This window comes from Ahaetulla prasina, chromosome 10, assembly GCF_028640845.1.
Source record: "Ahaetulla prasina isolate Xishuangbanna chromosome 10, ASM2864084v1, whole genome shotgun sequence".
Classification (NCBI taxonomy): Eukaryota; Metazoa; Chordata; class Lepidosauria; order Squamata; family Colubridae; genus Ahaetulla; species Ahaetulla prasina.
Window position 1 is genome coordinate 20,225,119 of NC_080548.1, and position 25,506 is coordinate 20,250,624.

General features: G+C 46.7%; 1 protein-coding gene across 2 annotated transcripts in view; it reads right to left on the reverse strand.

Annotated features, from left to right (window-relative positions):
- NKAIN1 (sodium/potassium transporting ATPase interacting 1) overlaps positions 1–13,694 on the reverse strand; it is a 46,203-nt gene extending 32,509 nt beyond the window's left edge. The window contains exon 1 of one of the 2 annotated variants that reach the window (XM_058196257.1): positions 13,149–13,694. In XM_058196257.1, the coding sequence (XP_058052240.1) occupies positions 13,149–13,202 (54 nt within the window). In that variant the 5' untranslated portion in view covers positions 13,203–13,694. The remainder of the gene's footprint in view (positions 1–13,148) is intronic. The other variant, XM_058196256.1, reaches the window with a different exon arrangement.
- Between the last annotated feature and the right edge of the window lie 11,812 nt (positions 13,695–25,506).

The following is a 25,506-nucleotide window of genomic DNA, read 5'->3' on the forward strand; positions in this document are numbered from 1 at the left end:
TGTGGTTTGTTCGTTCTGGTTTCACAAAGGGTTGGGTTCACACAATAGCCAGAGGCAATAAAAGGCAATTTTATTTTATTTTTTGGTCTTTCATAGTATAACTTAAAAGAAAATGAAAAGTCCTAAGCTTTTGAGATCTGTTTTAATGCCCTTTTTTTCTCTTGACAACCGATTATGTCATAATTATGAGAGTTCAGCTACTTTATGTATTCTTCTAGAAATTGGTACTTTGCATTAAAGCAGTTCCTAATTAACTTTTTCAGTGAATGAGATTCACTGCTAGTTTTTTTAAATTGGAATGATTATTATGGACAGCTCAGCTCACTAGTGTCCTTGAGGGCCTTTTTAAAGAAAGCAATCATTCTTGGGACCAGTCCTCTCATTAGACACAGGGAAGCTCGTACCTAAAGAAACAAATTTTAGGAAGCGACAGCAAGATTCTGAGAAGAGGAGGAGATGTGGGGCAGCATAGCCTGGATCTCTAGATCTCTAGATCTGCCCTCTTTATCTTCAGTGGGGAGTGGCTTGGATATTCTACTCATTGTTCTATTGTGAGCTCAGTCATAATGTGGCTTCATTTGGTTTTGGCTAACATATTCTATTAACACAATGGATAGGATAGGATAGGATAGGATAGGATAGGATAGGATAGGATAAGGGGAGTGTAGGAGAGAAGGAGAGGTGAAGGGGAAGAGAGGAGAGGAAAGGGAAGGGAAGGAGAAAAAGGAGAGGGAAGGGAAGGAGATGGGGAGGGGGGGAGAGGGGAGGGGAAGGGGAGGAGAGGAAAGGGAAAGGAAGGGAAGGGAGGGGAGGGGAGAAGGAAGAGAGTGGGAGGGAGAGAAGGAGAAGAGGAGGAGAGGGGAAGGAGGAGAGGAGTGGGGAAGGAAGGGAGGGGAGGGGAGGGGAGAAAAGGGAAGGAAAAGGAGAGGGGGAGGGGAGGAGGGGAAGGGGAGGAGGAGAAGAGGGGAGAGGAGGAAGAGAGGGGGAGGGGAGGAGAGGAGAGGAGAGGGGAGGAGAGGAGATGATTTTATTTGGCAAAGTGTGATTAGACACATAAAAATTTATCTCTGGTGCAGAAGCTCTCAGTGTACACACAAAGCAACAGAATCATCATCATCACCACCACCAACGACAACATATCAATAAGGGGGTGGAGTAAAGAAGATAACGAGGATACATGATTGTACTACAGCCATACTACATGAGTAAATATACCTAAACATTAGACATTAAGGTCTATAAACCATTGTTCATAGCTTCATACGAGGGAGTCAAGTTGAGGACCCATAGCCAAGTGGCCTTCAAGTCCATTTTTTAATTTTTATTTTTTTTGTTTTTGCAAGCATACAGCTTTGTCTGACCACAGTGATTTGAAAGTAAATGGGATTATTTCCAATCATACTGAGCCAGTTCAGGGAAGGAGAAGGAGAGAGGGAGGGGAGAGGGGAGGAGGAAGAGAGTGGGAGGGGAGAGGAGGAGAAAAGGGAAGAGGGGAGGGGAGGGGAGGAGTGGGGAAGGGAAGGGGAGGGGAGGGGAGAAAAGGGAAGGAGAAGGAGAGGGGAGGAGGAGGAGGAAGAGAGGGGAGGAGAAGAGGGAGAGGAGAGGAGGAAGAGAGGAGAGGAGAGGGGAGGAGAGGAGATGATTTTATTTGGCAAAGTGTGATTAGACACATAAAAATTTATCTCTGGTGCAGAAGCTCTCAGTGTACACACAAAGCAACAGAATCATCATCATCACCACCACCAACGACAACATATCAATAAGGGGGTGGAGTAAAGAAGATAACGAGGATACATGATTGTACTACAGCCATACTACATGAGTAAATATACCTAAACATTAGACATTAAGGTCTATAAACCATTGTTCATAGCTTCATACGAGGGAGTCAAGTTGAGGACCCATAGCCAAGTGGCCTTCAAGTCCATTTTTTATTTTTATTTTTATTTTTTTTGTTTTTGCAAGCATACAGCTTTGTCTGACCACAGTGATTTGAAAGTAAATGGGATTATTTCCAATCATACTGAGCCAGTTCAGGGAAGGAGAAGGAGAGAGGGAGGGGAGAGGGGAGGAGGAAGAGAGTGGGAGGGGAGAGGAGGAGAAAAGGGAAGAGGGAGGAGGGAGGAGGGAAGGGAAGGGAGGGAGGGAGGGGAGAAAAGGGAAGGAGAAGGAGAGGGGGAAGGGAGGAGTGGGAGGGGAGGAGGAAGAGAGTGGGAGGGGAGGAGAAGAGGAGAAAGGAGAGGCGGAGGGAGGAGGGAAGGGAGGAGGAGAAGAGGGGAGAGGAGGAAGAGAGGGGGAGGGGAGGAGAGGAGAGGAGAGGGGAGGAGAGGAGATGATTTTATTTGGCAAAGTGTGATTAGACACATAAAAATTTATCTCTGGTGCAGAAGCTCTCAGTGTACACACAAAGCAACAGAATCATCATCATCACCACCACCAACGACAACATATCAATAAGGGGGTGGAGTAAAGAAGATAACGAGGATACATGATTGTACTACAGCCATACTACATGAGTAAATATACCTAAACATTAGACATTAAGGTCTATAAACCATTGTTCATAGCTTCATACGAGGGAGTCAAGTTGAGGACCCATAGCCAAGTGGCCTTCAAGTCCATTTTTTATTTTTATTTTTATTTTTTTTGTTTTTGCAAGCATACAGCTTTGTCTGACCACAGTGATTTGAAAGTAAATGGGATTATTTCCAATCATACTGAGCCAGTTCAGGGAAGGAGAAGGAGAGAGGAGGGAGGGAGGAGGAAGAGAGGGAGGGAGAGGAGGAGAAAAGGGAAGAGGGAGGGAGGAGGAGGGAGGAAGGGAAGGGAGGAGGGAGGGGAGAAGGAAGAGAGGAGAGGAGGAGGGAAGGGAGGAGGGAGGGAGGAGGAAGAGAGTGGGAGGGGAGGAGAAGAGGAGAAACGGAGGGGAGGAGTGGGGAAGGGGAGGGGAGGGGAAGGGCCAGTTCAGGGAAGGAAATGCCAGAACAGAGTTGGCACGGTCAACAGAAAACTCCAAAAACACCCTCCTGAAACAAGAAAATCATGAACTTGCCCATACATGCCAGTCCCAGCCATTTTCTATCACCTTACCCATTACCCTCCTGAGCCTCCTTGAAGAGTCCTCTGCTCTCCAAAGCTTGCTTATGTCAGCCTTGGATGGCTATGCGAGCCCTCCCAATTGTGATTTACTCAATAAACCATGCTTAAGCAAGCCCTAACGTAGAGCGTTATGGGCAGTAGCAGGATTCAAATCCCAGGGCTTCCGATTTGCTATCAGCGCACAGTGCTTCTGCGCATGTGCAGAAGCTTCTGAGCGTGCACAGAGCATTTTTGACGACGTCTGGGTGGGTGGGAGGAGCCTCCCGCCGCTGCCACTACCGGTTCACCCAAACCGGGGCGAACCAGTAGAAACCCAACACTGGCTATGGGTGAACTTAGACCCTTCAGTTGAAATGGCTGAGGCAGCTCTTCTCAGGATTGCAAAACTTTGGTACCCAAAAAAGAAATGCTATAACTTTTCCAACCCAAATGCCATTTGTCAGCTCCAAACATGATTTCCATAGCAACAATGCAAATGTGGAAGCATTCCATAATTATTAGGGAAGAGGGGCTAGGCAGTATAAACAGTGACTGCAGTAGATTACATGCCTATTATGAATAGTTGCGGTTCCTGAGCACTAGTAATTATACCTAATTGTGCATTTAATTGTGTAATTGAAAACTCACATATAGAAGAATAGAGAGGTGCCTTCCTCTCCCTCTGCCATAGGTGGCAAAGCTACTAATTCATCTCTTGACCAACTCATTCACTTTCACACCGAGTCTTCCACGAGATTCACAAATACAGGTACGGTATCATGATGTCAACTGATGTTCCAGAACTTGTAGAAAAAGAGTTTTGTGTGGCTGGAAATATACTGGGCCTTTTTCTTTTTATAAAAGAGAGACTGATGGGCAAATTCTACCAGTGCCACCTTGTACATTTAAATTCACAATGTGAATTTTCTCGAACTCTTTTTTTCCTTAAAACCCACTCAAAGGTAAAATGAAGGGGAGTGAGAAATGTAATCCAGACCCTAAATCCATGATGGCAAACCTGTGGCATGCACGCCACAGGTGGTATGCAGAGCCCTCTCTGTGGCCACACGCAACATCACCAGCTGATCATCTGGTTTCTGGCGCACACATGCACGGTGGCCAGCTGGTCTACGCGCACATGGGAGCACCATAAACCAGAAGACCAGCTGGCTGGTGCACATGCACCGACCCATGCCAGCCATCTGGTCTTCGGGTTTCCTGTGCTCCAGCACATGCTAAGACCAGCTGGCCGGCGTGCATGCGCATGCCAGAAACCCAAAGACCAAGTGCTGGCGCACACATAGATAGAATAGAATAGAATTTTATTGGCCAAGTGTGATTGGACACACAAGGAATTTGTCTTGGTGCATATGCTCTCAGTGTACATAAAAGAAAAGATACGTTCATCAAGGTACAACATTTACAACACAATTGATGATCAATATATCAATATAAATCATAAGGATTGCCAGCAACAAGTTATAGTCATACAGTCATAAGTGGAAAGAGATTGGTGATGGGAACTATGAAACGATTAATAGTAGTACAGATTCAGTAAATAGTTTGACAGTGTTGAGGGAATTATTTGTTTAGCAGAGTGATGGCCTTCGGGAAAAAACTGTTCTTGTGTCTAGTTGTTCTGGTGTGCAGTGCTCTATAGCGTCGTTTTGAGGGTAGGAGTTGAAACAGTTTATGTCCAGGATGCGAGGGATCTGCAAATATTTTCACGGCCCTCTTCTTGATTCGTGCAGTATACAGGTCCTCAATGGAAGGCAGGTTGGTAGCCAGCTGGTCTTCAGGTTTTCTGGCGCACCAGCGTGCACATGCGCACATGTGCACATATTCCTGTTTGCCTACTCAGTGCCGAAAAGGTTCGCCATCACTGCCCTAAATCATGATCTCCAAACTTGGCCATTTTAAGACTTGTGGACTTTAACTCCCAGAATTCCTCAGCTATCATCTAGCATGGCTGGTTGAGGAATTCTGGGAGTTAAAGTCCACAAGTCTTAAAATAGCCAAGTTTGAAGACCCCAGTCTAGATGAATGACTTCACAGGAGAGGTGTCCTATTAAAAGCAAACCAGCATCTACCATATTTTTTGGAGTATAAAACGCACCTTTTTTCATCCCAAAAAAGGGTGAAAATCTGGATGCATCTTACACTCCGAATATAGCCCCACCCAGCTTGAGGTTTCAGAGGCTGAAAGAAGCTTCAGAAAAGAAGCCCCCAAACAGAGCTTCAGAGGCTTTTTTTCTGAAGTTCTGTTTTGAAGGTTTTCAGAGCCAGAAAAAAGTTTTTGCTGAAACTAGAGTTTCAGAAGCAGGAAAAAAAAAAGCAAAAAAAAGCAAGGCACAGAGCTCACAATCAAGGAACCTGTTGCTAAAATTCACCTCTGGGAACAGCTGATTGGGGGGGCCAATCCACCTGCCAATCAGCTTTTTTCTTATTTTCCTCCCCAAAAACTAAGGTGCATCTTATACTCCGGTGCGTCTTATACTCTGAAAAATACGGTACTTCATGCATAGGCTACATCAATTTTATCTTAATCATGGCAAATTCCACATGTGTAGACTTTGGTTACCAGAATACTCAGCAAAGGTTATACTACTTGGACTTCATCCACATGCCAGGAGTTGCCATAGGTGGGAAATATGACACTAGGTTGTCAAGATACATGACAGTCATGTATCGGTCACCAAAAATCAGGATCAAAAGCAAAAACAACAAATTCTGGAACAAGTTTTCCAGTCTATTGATAATTCCTTTTTATGTCAGCATGATGCCCTCTTGGCTACAGAAAGGCTGATACTCAGGGAAATGAGATCACAATTAATATACGATTGGGCAAATGCTCCACATTAATGCATATTTTGTTTATTCATGATTTACTGAGTAAACCACAATCGGCTGGCATACTAAATGATAATGTATGATTTACAAATCACAGATTCTGGGTTTGTACAAGACATTAAGCCAAACCCAAATAAACCATATTGCAGCTTCGGGCAATACAGCGCACAAGCCACTATTATAATGCTCTTTGATCAGTATTTGGCCAACTCAGGTCATTCCTAGCACTATTTAAATAACACACACAGTTTTTAAAAGCAGAGAAGACAAGGTCTGTTCTCAATGCTAGCCAGTATTAAAAAAAATCCATTAAGAGTTAGGTGCGGTAGCTTAATTCCAGCTATCAGAACTCGCTCAAAAAGAAAGAGATGCTTAGGAATAATAATGAAGGAAAACCCAATAAAGACTATGTTACAGTAGTCTAGCTAACAAAAGCATTAATGAGAGCTGTCAAGTCTTGGTTGAGCAGAAAAGTCCATAGCCTATTTACAAGATAGATGGTGCAGTCTGCAAATGATTTCATTACACAACAGGCAGTTAACCTATGAAATTCATTAACACCAGACACCCTGATGGCCAGCAATTTAGAGACTTTTAAATGGACAGCAGACAAATGAGTAGACGATCAAGCAATCCATTACTACTCATTTTGATGGCTGCACGTTACCCACAGAATCAGAGTATGCTCCCAGTGCCAGCTATAAGGGAAGGGACCCTGGAAGAGAGCTATTGTCCTTGCCTCTCATTTTCCTGTTTCTCAAATGAATCTTGCCACCCAGGGTGCGATCAGAGACTGCTACACTAAAGAGGGTCCACATTTGGTCTCATAGAGATTCTGCCATCCAGGTCACGGTTGCCCCATAGGGTGCTTTTTCAAGAGGCAACTGGACTTCCTTTGTTTTTCCTTGGAAGACGTTTTGCTTCTCATCCAAAGAAACTTCTTCAGTTCTCAAAAGATATTCCTCATGCTGTCACTCAACAGTACCAAGAAGAGGGGTGTCAAACTCAATTTCATTGAGGGCCGCACAAGGTATTTGTGTTTGACCTTGGGGCGGGGGGCAGGGTGTGTGTGGCCAGCTCGAAGTCACTCATCGAGGCTCTGTTTTCGGCCACGACGGCCCTCCCAGTGATGGCCCCCTGCAGCCACAGTCAGGGGCGCTAATGGCGGCCCGAGCGCTTTGCCAACAAAAATGGGTTCCCAAGCTCTGATTCCAGCTGCAACAGCCTCCTGCAACCCTCTGCCAGCAAAAACAGAGCTCGGGAGGGTCACACACAGCCCTCCCGAGCTCCGTTTTCTCTGGCAGAGGCACCACGGGCCGGTCCCTCGCTGTTTCTAGGGTGGCCCCGCAGGCCAGATCTAAGTACCCTGTGAGCCAGATCTGGCCATGCGTCTTGAGTTTGACATCCCTAGCCAAGAGAAACCTTCAAATGCAACCTGGGAACATTTGCGTAAACTTCTTACAATTCAGCCCAAAGTCATCCAGGCCAAAGTCATCCACTGTCAAGACTATCCTGCCTTCTATAAGGCCCCCAAAACTCTCGAAGAGGAGAATGAGTCAACCGATGAGTCAGAGAGGAAGGCTCATGTTAAGAAACAGATCCAGTTATCAGACAGAGCTGACATCCTGTGGAAGCGGGGCTGGGCTGATAAACAAGGGGAGGGGGGGTTGCAAAAGGAGCTGTTAAAAAAAACTGCAGTGGGATCCGTTCCTCCCACGGTACTAGTGAGAGAGCGGCCTGAAGCCTACGAACAGCAGATATAACCGGCCCTGTATGGAGTTGGCACAGTCAATCATGGCTTGCAGAGCTGTGACAGCTAGGGGCAACCAGTGGAAATGGGCTGGACACACAGGTCGCACACTAAGTCAAAAAGGGACTTGTTTGTTGCTGACTTAATGAGCGGGTGACTAACTTCTTGGCTGCCCGAATACCACACAGGATATGCTGGCGATGTGACGTGAGTAGGATTGTGTGATGTACAAGGGAAGAGGAGGAGGGGGAGGGTGTGCAATGATGCCGGGGGGGGGGGGCTCATTTGCTTAACTGTATTAGGTGTATTTTGGACATAAATCCACTAGGCATGAGCTCAGAATCGAAGGAACTGAATCAAAGTCCCGATGCCTTGGGGACTACAGGCTGACTCCTTAAAACTTCTCTCGTTTTGCAGATCCAACCATTTGTGGTTTATGCTGCAAATGAAGGGTAGAGTCATGTGTCAATCTCAACCTTCTCTGGCCATCAGAGTTGGAGGACAGGCAACGTTGGGGGTGTAGAAGAAAGAAAGCTCTTTTGTGCCTTGCTTGCTGTTTTTTTTTTTTTTTCCTCCAAAACCATCTGGTTGACGGCTGTAGAAAAACTGGGTGCTAGGATGACAGGCTGCTGACTGGGACAAACACATCCCCATCAAGTCCACGGCCGGCTGTGGCCATTTACTTGTAGCTGGTTCCTGGGAACAAAGCCAACCTGCACTGGTTCACTGAAGCATGCTGTCGGGGGGGGGGGGGGAGAGAAGAAAAACACGGCAAGGAAGAGAATGTATTGCCAACCTGAATTTAAAACGGTTAAAAGCCGAACCTGGAGAGAACAGCTGCATAAAACATGAGTTGCCTAACAGTCACTTCACCCTATTAAGAACCCTCGAAAGGGTGGACAGAACAACGTTGCATTTTAAAGCATCTCTCGTAATACAAAAGGTCTTCTATCATTTGCATTCTGCCTGTCTTGTCATCTCTGGACCTGCTTCGGGGTGCATGATATGCAGTTCAGGGTTCCCACAGCCTTCGTTTCCCAAATCCTTGGATATGGCCATCGGAGGTATGGGGTAGTCAGGCAGGGTGGGACAGGGGTGGGCAGAGCAGGCAGGCGGGGCGAGACGAGCGGCGAGTGGGGCCGAGTGGCGACCGGGCGGGCGGGGCCAGCCGGAGGTGGTATTCGCCAGTTCAGCAAACCAGTTAAAATTTCTGCTACTGATTCGTCCAAGCCGGTTTAAACTGGCTGAATACCACCTCTGATCGGAGCCCTTTCAAAAGTTACTGCTGAACTGGTACTTTTGAAAACAGTGGGTTAGAAACCTCTAATACAAACGAAAGTGAAACAAAATAACTATAATGCATTCTTTTCATTTTAGTTAGATTCAATCGTGTTTGCCCTGATTCAACCCTTTTTATTTTTATTTTTTGAGTGCAAAACCTAAGGCCAAGTGTAGGTTGAAAGATGTTGTGCGCTCAAGACCGACAGGAAAAAATAAATAAATGAGGGTCCACGATGGGCCAGACAAAGAATGTCATGTACATGGTCTCATCGTTGTGCAAAATGATGTACAGCATGTCATTGTGTCAATCCGAACAGTTACAAACTATATGTCATTTGCATGGCATCACAATATTGTGCATGCTATGTCACTAGGCCTGATAACAAATGCCTACGGATACATATTCATAAAAGTTTGCATGATATCTCCACATTATCCAGATCTATAAAACATACTAAGGAAAAAGCTGTAACTTTCAAATCACAATAGCAACGTGCTAAGCCAAGCCATCTACTACGAGTTAGCTTGTTGCGTGGACTGGGTTAGAGATTGGAATAACAACAGCAGCAGCATAACAATTTATGCATCCTAAGAGAGCAGTTTCCAAAGACTATAGAAATCCATGGACTCCAGTTGCAATTCTGATACAACATATTGAAGATACAAATGAGGCAATTATGGAGTGACTTCAGACAGTCAGGGTTTGATTCTGATTTGCAAAGCACGTACAAGATATGTTCACACATTATTGTCTGTAGAGATTCTCAGTCATCCAGGTCATGACTGTCCCAAAGGTGCTTTTTCAGGAGGCAACTGGACCTTCTTGTTTTTTCTTTTGAAGACGTTTCGCTTCTCATCCAAGAAGCTTCTTCAGCTCTGACAGGATAGTGGGGAATGGAAGGATTTATACTCCTTGCAGACAGCTGGTCATTTGCATCCTTTTAGAGGGCTGCTGAAGCACTTGGAGGGTTATCTCTGTGTCCTCAGGGTCACCTACAGGAACCAAAAGTACTCCTAAGGTGTGATCCTGAGGACATTGATAAACCCCAAGCGCTTCAAGGACCTTCTAAAAGGATGCAAATGACCAGCTATTTGCAAGGAAGATAAATCTTTCCATTCCCCACTATCCTGTCAGAGCTGAAGAAGCTTCTTGGATGAGAAGCGAAAGGTCTTCAAAAGAAACAACAAGAAAGTCCAGCTACCTCTGAAAAAATACCTTTGGGTTCACACATTATGTTAACTTGTAATGTGTTTCAATTTAATGTTGTGTCTGAACCTATCAACTGTATAGCAATGACTACGAATATTTTTTTTAAAAATGGCTTACACTGAATCAATGACTAACCCAACTACTCAATGATGACTATTCTGGCCCATGGGCATACAAGGATGTCATATGCATAGTGCTGTCATCACATAAGACAAGCTAAATAAATTTTGCCCATGTTATTATTACGCATGAGATGATATTACGGGACCGCCTGCTGCTACCGGATACCTCTCACCGACCCGTGCGCTCTCACAGAGAGGGACTCCTCAGGGTGCCGTCGGCGCGACAGTGTCGTCTGGCGACGCCCAGGGGAAGGGCCTTCTCTGTGGGGGCTCCCGCCCTCTGGAACGAACTCCCCAGGACTCATTAACTTCCGGACCTCCGAACCTTTCGTCGCGAGCTTAAAACTCACTTATTCATCTGCGCTGGACTGGGTTAGTTTTAAATTTATGGGTTTTTTAATGGGTTTTTATTCTAAATTTTAATCTTGGCCAATTCAATAAGTTTTTTAACTGTATTTTAATTGTATTTATTGTATCATTGTGTATTTTAATTGGCTGTGAACCGCCCTGAGTCCTTCGGGAGAAGGGCGGTATAAAAATTTAAATAATAAATAAATAAATAAATAAATATTGTGGTTTTTAATGATCATCATCATATTCTTGACTGCAAGAGCAAAATCTCAGCACAATATATGCCAACTCTACCTGGAAACAATGGGTATTGAACCCAGGTCCACCAAGAGGCAAAATACATTTTCAACCACTGAGCTATGGCCCTGTGTTGTGCACTCAGTCCAGTGTTTTTTTTTCTCAATGGACATTCAAGTTCATTATAAGTAGTCACTGGATATTTTACCTCCATGGACACATTCAGGGATGGTGGCAACAGCCCCAAGACCACAAATAAATTGGGAAGATCATGCATTCCATGTTCTAAGCTGGAATGATGGGAAACGGCTACATTGACACTTTATCAAACATAGAGAATTACTCTACGAGAGCACTAATTTTCACCATTTGTACGGTGGGTGAGCTAATTGCTTTCTTCAAAGCGACACCAAAGCTGCGCCCCAAATGCTCCCTTATGGAATTAAGAGTTCCACTATGTTCTCTTTCAAGCTACAAAAAAATAAAACCCGAAGAGTAGAAACACGACCCTAACGAAGCAGGAAAGAACTTTTATGTCAACTTCTGTGAGGTAAGAATAGCACTCTGCTGTAACAGTAGACCTGTTTATTGCTCTTGTGAGCTTATTATAAATTTCTTTTCAGGACATTAAGTACAAAATGACCGATGCCGTGCCATTCTAATCTGCATTCTTTTTTTTTTTTTAAAAAAAAGCAAAAACCGCTTTGGCAGAACCCTCAGCATCACAGTAAAGTTTCCTGTAAAGAGACAGATCAGGTATACTCGTCCTCTTCAACCGCAGTATCCTGAATGGCTTTCTCATAAAAGCTAAAAACAGCTCCAGCACCTGCAGCTCGAAAGAGACAATCACATATTTTACCCTTTCCCTCCCTCCCCTCCCCTGGGTTAGTTTTTCCCTTAGGCTGAACTTCATTGGAGATCTTCAGCTGGTGATCAGCTGCGCAAAAAAACCACCCCAGGCTAAGATCTCCCAGCCTTGAGCAGCTTGCAATATAAAATTAAATTCAAAAGTGGTAAGGAGGAGGTGAGGGTCAGGGATAAAGCTCAGAAAAACGGGCAGAACGCTGTTAAAACAGAGTCATGCACTCTTTCTTCACCTGTGGAGTCCCAGCAGTTTCTTATTACTAGAAAACAGCATCTCCTTGTGACCATGTGGGTGTTTTTTGTTAAAAAAAAAATCAGATAGTCCTCGACTTACGACCTCAATGGAGCCCAACGTTTCTGTTGCTAAGTGAAACATTTATTAAATGAGTCTCGCCTTATTTTACAACCTTTCTTGCCGCCGCTGGTTAAGCGAATCATGGCAGCCGTTAAAAGTTAGTCACACGGTTGTTAAATGAACCCGGCTTCCCCCTTGACTTTGCAGCTCAGACTGTCACAGAAGGGGATCACATGACGGCCCGGGATACCGCAACCGTCATAAATACGAACTAGTGGATCCGTATCCGAATTTGGATCACGTGTGACCAGGGGGGGAAATGCTGCAACGGTGGTTTAAATGTGAAAAAAAATGGTTGTCCCAAGTCACTTTTTTTACACCCTGTGAGGTTGCAACTTTGAACCGTCACTAAATGAACTGTTGTAACTTTGAACCGTCACTAAATGAACCCTTGTCAGTCTAAGGACTATCTGTATTTTCTTTCTTTCTCTCCGGTACCCAGAGAAGGTCCACAGTTACCCAGGTTTCATTTCTTCCCCTTCGGTTCCTGATTGGATTTTTGACAAATTTTGGTTTTCTGCCCGGCTAACCAACCAATCAATCAATCAAAACAGGGCGGGGCCGAAACACCGGGCAGCTCTCTCTCTCTCTCTCTCTGAGCCGGAACGGGCCATTCCTGCATCCCGACGACCTTCCGTCATGGGCGAACCCAGCCACAGAGTTCCTCCAACTCCGTCGGAGGCCGGGGAGGAAGAGGAGGGAGGGACGCCACACCGTCCTGGCGAAGAGATTGAAAGTTTGAGCCGGAGGAAAGGAAGCTTTGCCCGGCCGCTCAAGACCCCGTCCCGGCGCCTCTTATGAAGGTGCTTCTCTCTCTCCCTCCCCCTCTTTCTCCCCATCACCCCCAAAGGAGACCCGGACCACCACCACCCGCAATCCCGAGGCTCTCTCCACCAAGGGCTGGGCGGGGAGGCCTCCCCCCCATCCCGGCATCTCATCCTTTCCCCTGCTTTTCGGGCTCTCGGGCCAAACCGGGCTGGCCAAGCAAGGTCACTTGGGCCGAACGGACACCCACCCCCCCGCCCACTTCCAAAATCCTCTCTGGCTCACCAGTTGCAAGGAGCAGAAGCCGACCAGCGTGCACCGTCCGTTGCATCTGCCCATGATCGCCGGGTGGTCCGGAGGGGAGGAAAAAAAGAAGAAGCCTCCTCTTCGCCGTGACCGTCGGGAAAAGAGCGCCGCGCCTCCCGTTGCCCGTGACAACACCAGCTCCAAGGCTCAGAGGGCATCCGAAAGCGGCAGAGCCGGCGGCGGCGGCGGCGGAGGTTGCGGTTGCGGCGGCACCGGCCGGCTCCTGTGTGCCATCGCCCGCCCGGCGCGAGAGAGGCTGGCGCCTCGTCCTCCACCCGCAAGCCGCCTTTTGTCTCTCTTGTCGCCGAACGACGGCCGGGGAAAAGAGAGCGACCGAGAGAAGCGTTTTTATATCCGCTGCCCCTCGCCGCGGCGTTGCTCAGCCTCGCGGGAAGCGGCAGCCCGGCTCCATGTCTTTGGAAGGTTGCTTCGCTCCCCGCCTGCGCTCAGCAAGCGGGCTCCGTTCCTTTGGCCGGCTGAGAAGGCAGGCAGGCAGGCAGGCCGGTCGATGAGGGAGGGCGGCGAGGGTCGCGGCCGGGCTTTGTCCCCGCGGTTACATGAGGGGGGTGGAGGAAGAGGATAAAAAAAAAAAAGAGCCTCTCCGCCGATCCTGCAGAAGCGCCTCGCTCAAAGCCTCCGCTCTATTGTTTTCTCCGCCTCCTCCGCCGACACACCCACGGCTGGCGCGGCTCCCGAGCAGGCGGGGAAGAGACGGAGCGAGCGAGCCGGCTTTGGATGTTGAGGGGAGGCAAAGCGAAGCGTCGCTCCCCCCCCCCTCCGCCCCCAACGAGGCGGCAGCTGCACACCAACCCCGCAGCCTTGACCGGAGGCAGCAAAGACGGGAGAGGAGGGCGAGGGGGGAAAATAGCCACCCCCTCAGCATACACACATACACACACACACGCGCAGCGGCCCCGGCCCACCACGTGGCTCTCCAGCTGCGCCCTGGGCGTGTGGGGGGAGAGGAGGGAGGGGAGGAAAGGCGAGAGCGCGAGCCCCTCCCCGCCTCTGCCTTCGGCTGTCCAGTCATGGAGACGGACGCCGCGGAGCGAGGGGTTGGGCCTCCAGAGGCCACGCCCCCCCGCCCCCCCCCCGTATTTTCCCGGGCAGTTGTGAGTCCCTCAGGGCGCGAAAGGCAAAAGTTGGGAGAATGGAAGAATTGCCGGGGGGAGGCGGGGCGGGGAGAAAGAGGGCAGGATAGAAATCTAATTAATAAATAAAAAACCCTTTCTCAGGATGGAAAGTCGAAACAGCTAAATAAACTATATGCCGAAACTGCATCTCCCTTGCAGATAAACAGAAACGTGACAAAGACCTCCTGGAGTTAAGCTTGTGGGTGGATGGATGGATGGATGTGGAGAAATAGAATATAATATTTTTTTTTTATTGGCCAAGTGTGATTGGACACACAAGGAATTTGTCTTGGTGCATCAGTGTACATAAAAGAAAAGATACGTTCATCAAGGTACAACATTTACAACACAATTGATGATCAATATATCAATATAAATCATAAGGATTGCCAGCAACAAGTTATAGTCATACAGTCATAAGTGGAAAGAGATTGGCGATGGGAGCTATGAATGAACCTCAAAATAGCTCGCATATCTCTTCAGGTCATCCAGATGCATTAGCGCCATGTTTTGTTGTTCTGCACATCCAACATCATATCCGAATCATCAAAGATAGGTAATCCCCAACCAAATGGGAGAGAGGCTCTGGCAGACACACCTGACTCCTGCCTTGCTCTGCCAGGAAAGGAAGTCAGGTAAAAGCTGACTATTATGCTGAGTGGTGTTGTTTTGCTAATGCAGAGTGGAGCTCCCGCATTAACTTTTAATGGCCAAGCCATTGATGGCGGTAATGGATGCATTGATGGAGAAAATGAACAGTTTGTGTTCTTAGCACATGGAAAGCAACGGACAGCCACCTACCTGCATGGAGTTGAAACTGGGTCACCCCCGTTTGCAAACCTGAAAATCTGACTAAGTTTGAAAAGCCCCGAATCTAAAATTTTGTATGACGGGGATGATCTGATTTTCATGTAACTTTTAAGCATTAGTCGGTTAGGTGGGAAGCCCCCTCCCCCCAGAAGAATGAAATATTTTGGGAAATATTAAAAAGGCAGAATATTATATTTTCCCCAAAGGGAGAAGTGGAGAAACACGCTCTTAAACTCAGAAAGCAGACCCCCAAGCTTTCTTAATAGCCCACCGCAGATGCCAGCACTTAAAGAGATAAAGAGCTTATTGAAAGAGGAAAGCCAACTAGATGGCACTATTCATAAGCAAAGCAAATACTGCAGGCAGAAGCCCATTCAAGACAGGATATTTCAAAACCCCTTGCAGCAAAGTTTTGACAGCTAACAAAGGCAGAATGATAGGATTTAGAAAGCAGCCCCTCACCCAAAATCCAGCACAGGACGAAAGCCATTAGCCACAATAGGAATTGCCCAACACTTTTTCAGAACACAATTCCCTTCATCGCACCACCAGAATAGTTCAAACTGCAAAGTCACAGAAAACTATAAGAATCCATCCACGCATTCAACTGTTTGGTCAGCTCAGTGGCTAAGACACTGAGCTTGTCGATCGAAAGGTCAGTAGTTCAGCGGTTCGAATCCCTAGTGCCACGTAACAGAGTGAGCTCCCGTTACTTGTTCCAGCTTCTGCCAACCTAGCAGTTCGAAAACACATAAAAAATGCAACTAGAAAAAATAGGGACCACTTTTGGTGGGAAGGTAACAGCGTTCCGTGCGCCTTTGGTATTTAGTCATGCCAGCCACATGACCACGGAGACGTCTTCGGACAGTGCTGGCTTTTCGGCTTTGAAACGGAGATGAGCATCGCCCCCTAGAGTTGGGAACGACTAGCATGTATGTGTGAGGGGAACCTTCACCTTTTACCTTCACCAGAAACCCCGGTGGTTCCGTTCATCAATAAATGGATCTTCTTTCCAATCAGCCTCCAAGTTGTTTCCAGCATCTTTCTCGCAGCTTGGAACTGAACCAGATGGATTTTCCCTCCAACAGTTTTATTTTATTTCATGTAACTAAAGGCCGAATTTCAAGCCAGATAGGAAATGTCAAGTGGCTTTTAGAAATCCGTGTAAAAGTAGGTGCTATCTGTGTATAAAAGAAGTCAAGGCATCTGACTACACAATCAAAGCCCTGCTGGTTTTTGTTTTTCGTTTTTTTTGCATGCATTGTCCATGTTGCACTCATTAAAAGGGGTAGGAGGACCTTGAGCTTGTCTGGAGGGAGAAGGAGGGGGAGGGGCAGCTATTGGATAGCTTTTGTAGAAAGTTAGCACCCACCCCTCTCCTAGAAGAATGAAATATTTTAGGAAATATTTAAAAAGGCAGCATATTACATTTCCCTAAAGGAGGAATGGTGAAACATGCTCTTGGAAAGCAGCCCCCACCTTTCTTAATAGCCTCAGCAGATGTCAGCACTCAAGAGATAAAGAGATAGATGGTTCTATTCATAAGCAAATACCCTCACACAAGATCTAACAAAGGTAGGATTAGCATTCAGCCACAATAGGAATTGCCCAATGCCCCTTCATTACATCAGCAGGAAAAAAAATTCAACCAAACTCAGCTCAGACAACCTACAGAGCCAGCTGTGACCCCTGCATAACCCCTACAACAGCCAATAGAATACATGTTCTTGCACAGGAACAGGAAGCTCCAAGTGCAACGCCCAAGAGAAGGTATAAATACCCCTCATTCTCAACTCCATGTGGTCAGCTGCCCAGAGCCACATATGGTTCTGCTTCATCAATAAACCATCTTTTCAATCAGCCTCCATGTTTCCAGTGTCTTTCTCCCAGCTTGGAATTGAACCAGGTGGATATTTCTTCCCACACTTTGACCCAAGATCTGTACCCTCCTTCTATCTTGGATGGTCATCCTCTCCTACTGAGTAAAGAGCTTTGGGAGAGATGCACATGGAGTAATGAGGGAGAAGGAGGACACCTACCTAACCAGCCAGATCAGCCAAAACAACCCTGTTGATCATGGGGTGACATGCTGCAGCCAAATTGCCCTCACTTGCTTTTTAGCAATAGCACTTAGACTTATATGCCGCTTCACAGTGCTTTTACAACCCTTTCTATGGCAGAGCTGAACTGGGGCGTGCCGTAAGAGAGGGCGCTGCATGCCACTTCTGGCACGCATGCCATAGGTTCGCCATCATGGGGTTAGAAGAACACACATTTAACCCAGTAAGGTTAGTAGATTATTTATTTATTCATTTATTTGTTTGTTTTGTAGGAATTTAGCACCCACCCCCCTCCTAGAAGAATGAAATATTTTAGAAAATATTTTAAAAGGCAGAATATATTTCCCTGGATGAGAAATGGAGAAACATGTTTTAAAGACAAAGCAGCTCCCTGCAACTTCCTGCCACCCCCCACCTTTGTCAATGGGTCAGAGGTAGAAACTCATTCTCCCCACCTTTGTCAATGACCATCATTTGCAACACAATAGAACAGAAACTCACCACATGGCAAGGCTCAGGCAAGTTTGAGGGACAACCTACAATGTTAACTAAGACCCCTAGACCACTTGGGAGTTTGACAACCAATCAGGATACTCTTCCTGTGCCCCAGAAAGTTCAAAGCTCAGAAAAAGCATAAAGCCAGGGAGTGCACAGGATCTCAGCCCTTTTCTGTTCAGGAACTCAAGCCATGTGATCCTGACCACCATTAAACCATCTTTCCAAGCAGCCTCCATGTTTCCAGTGTCTTTGTCCCCACTTGGAACTGAACCCAGATGGATATTTCTTCCAACAGTTTATTCACTGAATTTCTGTGGCTGCCCAACTCAACCAAGTGACTCTGTCTAAAGATTTTAAAACGAAACAATTTAGGAGGCAGCCAAACAATAATTAAAAAATAATAATAATCCACAAAACCATGACTTGTCTAGAGTATTTCAGAGACCTGCTGTGGACACAAAAATGCAGATTTAAAAAATTAACTATTATCTAACATCAAGACAGAACAAAAGAAACAGGGTGAGAGGCATCCAGGCAGATGGCACCGCTCCCTGCTGCGCATACATGCCCCTTCCAAGTGAGCCTTGTGACTACTCGTGAGTAATATGGAAATGACTGTCTGACAAAAAGCGGTTTTCTTCCACAACCCAATGAACAAATCCACACCATGGAGCCCTCTGAAGAGCCAAGAGCGGACACGGGCTGTCCATCAACGGTGCTCCCCAAGGAATTAGCGCAAGGAGTAGGCAAGGCACAAAGCTAGTCAGGTCCGCTTCTATTGTCTGACAGTTTGCAAAATGAAGCCTGGGTCTAAAGAAAGGAGCTTCCTTCCCCCCCACCACGGTGGGGGTGGGAGGGTGGGGAGATGGGGAAAGGGGACAAACCATAGGACACCCCTGTGCTGAAGACGTCTGACAGATGGTAGACCTGGAGATGTCCTTGGCCAGAGACCTGCTAATGGACAAATACAATGCAAACATTAGAGCACTGCAAACATCAAGATGCTCCAGGGACGGTCGGGAGACGATGTCTCGAAGCCCCTGTGAAATCAGGTTGGCAGCTTATGAAAGATGCAACTCCATTTGCACATGGGCCTCGCACACACACACACACACACACACACACACACACAAGCCAATCAATGAAGCATCCTATAGATACAGTAGGAATACTCTTTCTTTCTTCGCTTGCAAGCCAAATTTCCTTGCTTGTCTCTCTCTCTCTAGTCTAGCAGGATTCGGAAGGCAGCGTAACCCCAAAGTACACAAAAATACAGAGAGACACACACTGCATGCAGGAATGTTGTGTAAATTAGGCAATTGCCGGGTTCCAACAATAATTTAAAGTCCCAGCAGTCTCCTTGGAAGGTGTCCAGACATGCTTTAGGATTTACTCCCAGGAAATACAAGTAGGGCTGGCAAAGGAAGCTCTCGTCCATCCAAGTCCTCTCTCCCAGGTTTGCTTGTCATTCAGTCTCCTCTTCCCCATTTTTTCCCCCTGTTTTAGGTGTCCTGAAGTTGCATCTGCAATTTTATTGCAAGAGGGCATTTCTGATTTGTGTACAGGGCACAATCATAGGACAAGAAAGCAGAAAGCAGCCTACACTTCAGGTTTCCATATAAATAAATACCGGGCAGAACCTACACTTTAGGTTTCCATAAAAATAAATACCGGGCAGAACCTACACTTCAGGTTTCCAAACTCGATTGCAGAAAATATGACTTCAGTAACAGAGTGGTCAATGCCTGGAATCAGTGGTGGGATTTAAACAATTTAACAACCTGTTCTCTGCCCTAATTATTTCTTCCAACAACCAGTTCACCAAGCTGCTCAGAAAGTTAACAACCGGTTCTCCTGAAATGGTGCGAACTGGCTGAATACCACCACTGCCTGGAATGCACTACCTGACTCTGTAGTTTCTTCCCCAAACCCCCAAAACTTTAACCTAAGACTGTCTACTGTTGACCTCACCCCATTCCTAAGAGGTCTGTAAGTGGTGTGCATAACAGCACCAGCATGCCTACCGTCCCTGTCCTAATATTCCTTTTTACTTACTCTTTTCATGTATTCAAATTATGTTTATACTTGTTGTGCCTCGCCCGCCCTTCTCTCCTCAGCCGGGCCCCTCCCATCTCCTGCTATCTGAGCCAGAGACTGATAGTGAAGAAGAATGGCCTGGCATGCCTCCAGCCCCCAGCCCCCAGCCCTGGCACCATGCCCAGACAGACTGAGCAAACAAACCTCCCTACAGCGTGTGAGCACAAAGCCAGCCACGAGCTAGAATTACCGGCAGCTGAGGACGAAAAGACACAGTGGACAGATCCCCGCTTCCGGAGAATGGAGAGGCGACGTCAGCAAAAGGAAGGGAGGGGCAGGCCTGGATAAGTGCTGAGTCATGGAGCCACACCCCATGGCCTATATAAAGGATCTGCTTTCTGGCATTCCTTGAGTCAGGCAAAGTCTAATCTGGTTGCTGAAGTCACACCTTGGATTCCTGCCTGCCCTGAGAACTCTGACAGGAATTTGGCAAAGCTGCAGAGGCTTCGTGGCCACGCTTGATACAGACTTCCCAGACCCGGCCGTCAGAGGAGGAGTGGGACACGACAATACTTTTACCTGTTATGCTTGACAAATAAATAAAATAAATAAATATAAATATCAGCCAGAGCCCCAGCCTTGAGTAGAAAGAAGCTCATTTTCCCACTGATTCTCCAAAGGGTCACAGCATTGAGCACTTGCGAAACATTGTTGGCTAGATGAGAACTTGAAATGTTTGTCTCCTTTCCTGAAGTCATTGTGCATCAGGTCTGCCTTAGAGCAAAGCCAGGGGTGGGTTTTGAAAGAAGTTATAATAGTTTCCCCCCCACACACACTAATAAAGATTCAGGAGATTGTTGTATATAGACAATTGGTCAGCAAAATGCCAGTTCTCCAGTTAATAAAAAGCTATTGAATGAATGAATGAAGACAGATACTGTGGTGGGTTTCAAATTTTTTTACTACCGGTTCTGTGGGTGTGGCTTGGTGGGTGTGGCATGGCTTGGTGGGTGTGGCTTGGTGGGCGTGGCAGGGGAAGGTTACTGCAAAAATCACTATTTCCTCCCGATCAGCTGGGACTTGGGAGGCAAAGAATAAATTGGGGTGGGGCCAGTTAGAATTTTTACTACTGGTTCTCTGAACTACTCAAAAATTCCGCTACCGGTTCTCCAGAACCAGTCAGAACCTGCTGAATCCCACCTCTGATGGATTCCCATCTTGGCTGTCTAATCAACCTGGCTTAGGGAGCCAGAGAGGGAAATAAGCTATATCCTCACCAGGTGGACTTCCGAGATGCTTCACCTACATAGCAGCAATTTTGGAAACTGGAAACTTTTTTTCCCAGTCGTTTGTGAGTATTCACCTTGTGGTTTCAGGATGGATAGATAGATAGATAGATAGATAGATAGATAGATAGATAGATAGATAGATAGATAGATAGATAGATAGATAGATAGATAGATAGATAGATAGATAGATAGAATTCTTTATTGGCCAAGAATTCTGGGAGTTGAAGTCCACAAGTCTTAAAGTGACCAAGGTTGGAGACCCCTGCTCTAGAACAGGTCAGACCCTGTTGAATACCACCTCTGATTATATCTATAGTTTGGGGAAATACGGTACTGAAGCTACCCAGTCCAGCAGCAGCACTTGTAAAAGTAGTCCCAATTCAAGATCTTCCACCCAGCTCTATCTCCACCCAACTCTTGTCTCCATATAATAATAGGTTTCATTGGTCGTAATCATAACCGGTGATTCATAAATGATTCATGTATCTGGATAAGTCATGATAGCATCACATTTGAGCAGCTTTTTTACTAAGCCATAATGTGATTGCTTAGTTTCGGTTAGGCATGTTCTATAAACTTAACTGTTGTGATTAATTCAGTTAATCATAGTTTACAGCCATATGGGAACCCAGCCAGAGAATTATGCAGTGGGTTCGTCTCTCCGTGGCATTCGTGTTACTCAAAATGTGACTCTTCCCATTGATTTTTCATTGGGATCTGCTGCTACATTGACCCAAACTCATAAGGACAGAACAACTCATAGGTTGTTTTGTACAATGCTCTAAATCAGACTTCAATATGGCTGGCTAATTGGTTCAGGGCGTTTTAGGAAGGTCACCGTATGTGAGCCAGACTATCACACAAGTTGCTATATGATTGCTGGGGGCATAATACAGTACAGTACATGAAATGAATACAGAAATACAATTTAAACACAGTTTAGTGGCTTTGGGAGTTCTGTCAACCAAGTCTTGGCCAATAATTTTCCCAAACAGATGGAGATGGCAGGGTTTTTTTTTAAGCTTTTAAACCATCAATAAGACAAGTTTCTCAGTGAAAGGGAGTTCCAACCCTACCATTTATATTCCTTTTCTTTCTCCCAAGGGGCTCAGTATAGTCCTCCTGAAATATTATAACAATAACAATCCTGTGAAATAGATTGGGCTGAGAGAGACAAGAGGAATGGAGGAGAGAGAGGGAGGGAGGGAGGGAGGGGGAGAGAGAGGAAGGAGGAGGGAGGAGGGGAAGAGGGAGGGAGGGAGAGGAGAGGGAGGGAGAGAGAGGAGGAGGAGAGAGGGAGAGTGGGAGAGAGAGAGGGAGGGAGAGAGAGGGAGGGAGGGAAGGAGAGAGGGAGGGAGAGAGAGAGCTGGTGGGAGAGGGAGAGGGAGAGAGAGAAAGAATATTTACCAGCCAGTGGGGGCTAGTGTATCTCAGTTGCAAAAAATATGACTTGACCACAAATATGTCAGTCAAGAGTTCAGAGTTTTCTGATCAATAAGCTTCACAACCTAGTGGAGATTTGAATCTGGACCTTCCAGACAATCTAGTTCTAGCACTCACCAGAGCCAGAACCAGAACTCTTCCCCAGGGAAATTCAAGGAAATTGAAACAAGACCAGTTCACAAGGCAGCAGTCAGAAAATCAGAATGTCAGCGGAAACCCTTAAGTTCTAAATTTGAAATAGTTCAGTTGCTGCAATTTTTTGTAGCCTCATTCCCCCCCTTAATAAATCATAAAGATCTGCCTAGGTGATCTTACGGTGGTAGAATCTGCTTAATTCTGTTCTGATGGAATCCACGACCCCCACCCCCAAATGCGCATTCTCTATCTTGTTGCCATTGACTACTTATGTCCAGTAGTTGTTACACAGGGTGGGGTGGAATATAGGAGTCTGGCTTTTAAGCCTCTGTCTTCCATCTCCTGTGGCTCCCCCAGTCATTGCTCATCCAACTTTGATAAGAGTTTGGCTGCACATTGTCCTGACAATTGTGGCAACGCCGTGTTGAGTTAATGGAAAGAGGGCCTTGGTGGGTTCCCTCTAGATCTCTAGATCTCGAAAAGGGGTTATGGAATTTCCTGGCTCCTTTTAATTACTTCCTACTCACAGTCAAGTGGCAGGCGCTCATTTGCATATGTTTACTCCGTGCCGACTTGCAGAACAGGCAAAAAAATAAAATCTCTCTTGCAGGCATGGTAACCCAAATGGCCAGTTTCCCATCTCCAATATGAGCATTCTCTCTGGCCTATTTGGGGAGTGGGGATGGGTGGGAAAACCAGGATAATGAACCAGGTAGCCACTGCCAACCCTGTCCCAGGGATCCTGAAAATAATCCAGACAATGGATTATTTGGATTATATGCCACAGCCAAATGGCCCTCATTTTGGGAAGCGTGGCATCTAGAACTTCAGGCTCACCAACAGAACGGCTTCAGGATGCCTGGAAACAGGGTGGCCACATCTGTGGGATCATGGTCCTATTCCCGCTTTTTAATTTCTTTAAAAATAAAAATAGAAAAAAAAAGAAGAAAAAAGAGACAGGGTGGCGCAGTGGTTGGAGTGCAGCACTGGAGGCTGCTTCTGCTGACTGCTGGCTGCCTGCAATTTGGCAGTTCGAATCTCACCAGATTCAAGATTGACTCAGCCTTCCATCCTTCGGAGGTCAGTTAAATGAGGACCCAGATTGTTGGGGGCAACAGGCTGGCTCTGTAAACCGCTTAAGAGAGTGCTGTAAAGCCCTGTGAAGTGGTATATAAGTGTAAGTGCTATTGCTATTGCACTCCCTCCCTCCCTCCCTTCCTTCTCTCCCTCCCTCCCAGTGGTTAGAATGCAGTATTGCAGGCTAACTCTGCTTATTGCCAGCAGTTCGATCCTGACCAACTCAAGGTTGACTTATCCTTCCATCCTTCCAAGGTGGGTCAAATGGAGGACCCAGATTGTTGGGGGCAATAGCATAAGAGCACCATCATGCCTACCGTTCCTGGCCTATTGTTTCCTGTCGTTATATCCAATTAATATAGTTATTACATACCCATACATATATATATGTCTTTGGTTATTTGGGTTTTCTCCCAGAAATTGGAAGTGTCTTGGACGTTTCTGATCATTCATCATCTTCAGGCTTCAACCCGTGCTTCTGGGAGCAATGTGTGATTGCAGCTGTTTCTTCCTTTTTAACTGCTAGTGGGGGTTTGAACTGATTGGGTGGGAGCTGAAGAAACAGCTGCAATCACACATTGCTCCCAGAAGCACGAAGCTGAAGCCTGAAGATGACGAATGAGACTTCGTCGAAACGTCGCCGAGACACTTCCAATTTTACGCGGGAGAAAACCCGAATAACCAAAGACCTATGTTATGTATTCATGGTTGTACCTTTAAATATTTGAGCGGGAAATCAGCACGTTGCTGATTGGACGAAGCCTCCAGCAGAACTGTATAAAAGGAGAGGTTTTTCCCCCCAGCCTGTTGCTGGGTTCACCCTATATTAAAGAGCTGTTGTCACTACCCTGGTCTCCAGCCTCGTTACTTCCCGAACTTAACATTGGCGACGAGGATGGGATTTCGAGGCTAAAGGAGAACCAGAACCGAGCTGAAGCACGCTAGTTCCGAACCCAGCAAACTCAGGGCAGAAACGCGGAAATGGCAAACACGCCACCCGCACCGTACAACCCGGGCAAGGAGAAATGGGGAACATATATGACCCGTTTCGAAAGCTTTCTAGAAGCCAACGAACTACAGGATCCTGATAACCGCAAGCGGGCTTACTTCCTAAGCCATTGCGGGCCGGAGGTAATCGAGATTTGGAAGCCCTGGCAGAGCCAACGCCGATACATTCGGTATCGTGGCCGACTCTGCAGACTTTGCTGAAGAACCATTTCGCACCGCGCCGTCCAAATACGTGCAGCGGTTTGAATTGGAGAACGAGACAGATGGAGGCGAGTCCGCCGGTGACTACATGGCGCTAAGAAGAGCGCCAAGGACTGCGGATACCGAGACTTAGGCGAGTGCTACTCGAGCAACTCATCCGAGGTCAAGGACATCCGCCTCGGCGGCGACTGCTAGCCAGGAGCAACCTGACACTAGCCACCGCTCTGGGCGAGGCCAGAGCACGAAATGTCTACTAAGCAGCAGAGACTCTGCAAAGCCTCTTCAATCCAAGGCGAGCGCAAGGCCAACGCCAGTACACCAGGAGGAGATTCAGTCCGAATCCGAAGGTGAGGCGAGGATGAGGAAGGGGTCTGCCGGACCGAGAAACGCGACACGGAGGACCGTGGCGAGTGCGGAAGCTGCGGAGGGCAGCATCAGCGCCACGCTGCAGGTTTAAAGACGCAACATGCCGGCGGTGTGGGAAGAAAGGACACTTAGCTCAGGTTTGCAGGCGGCCCAACCTTCCGCCGAAAATTCAAATCGGCCAATCAAAGCGGAACCGGAAAGGCGGCCCGCGATTGGTTCAAACAAGAAAGGCGCAAGTCTAACCAAACGACTGTCATTATAGGCGCGCCTCAACCAAAGT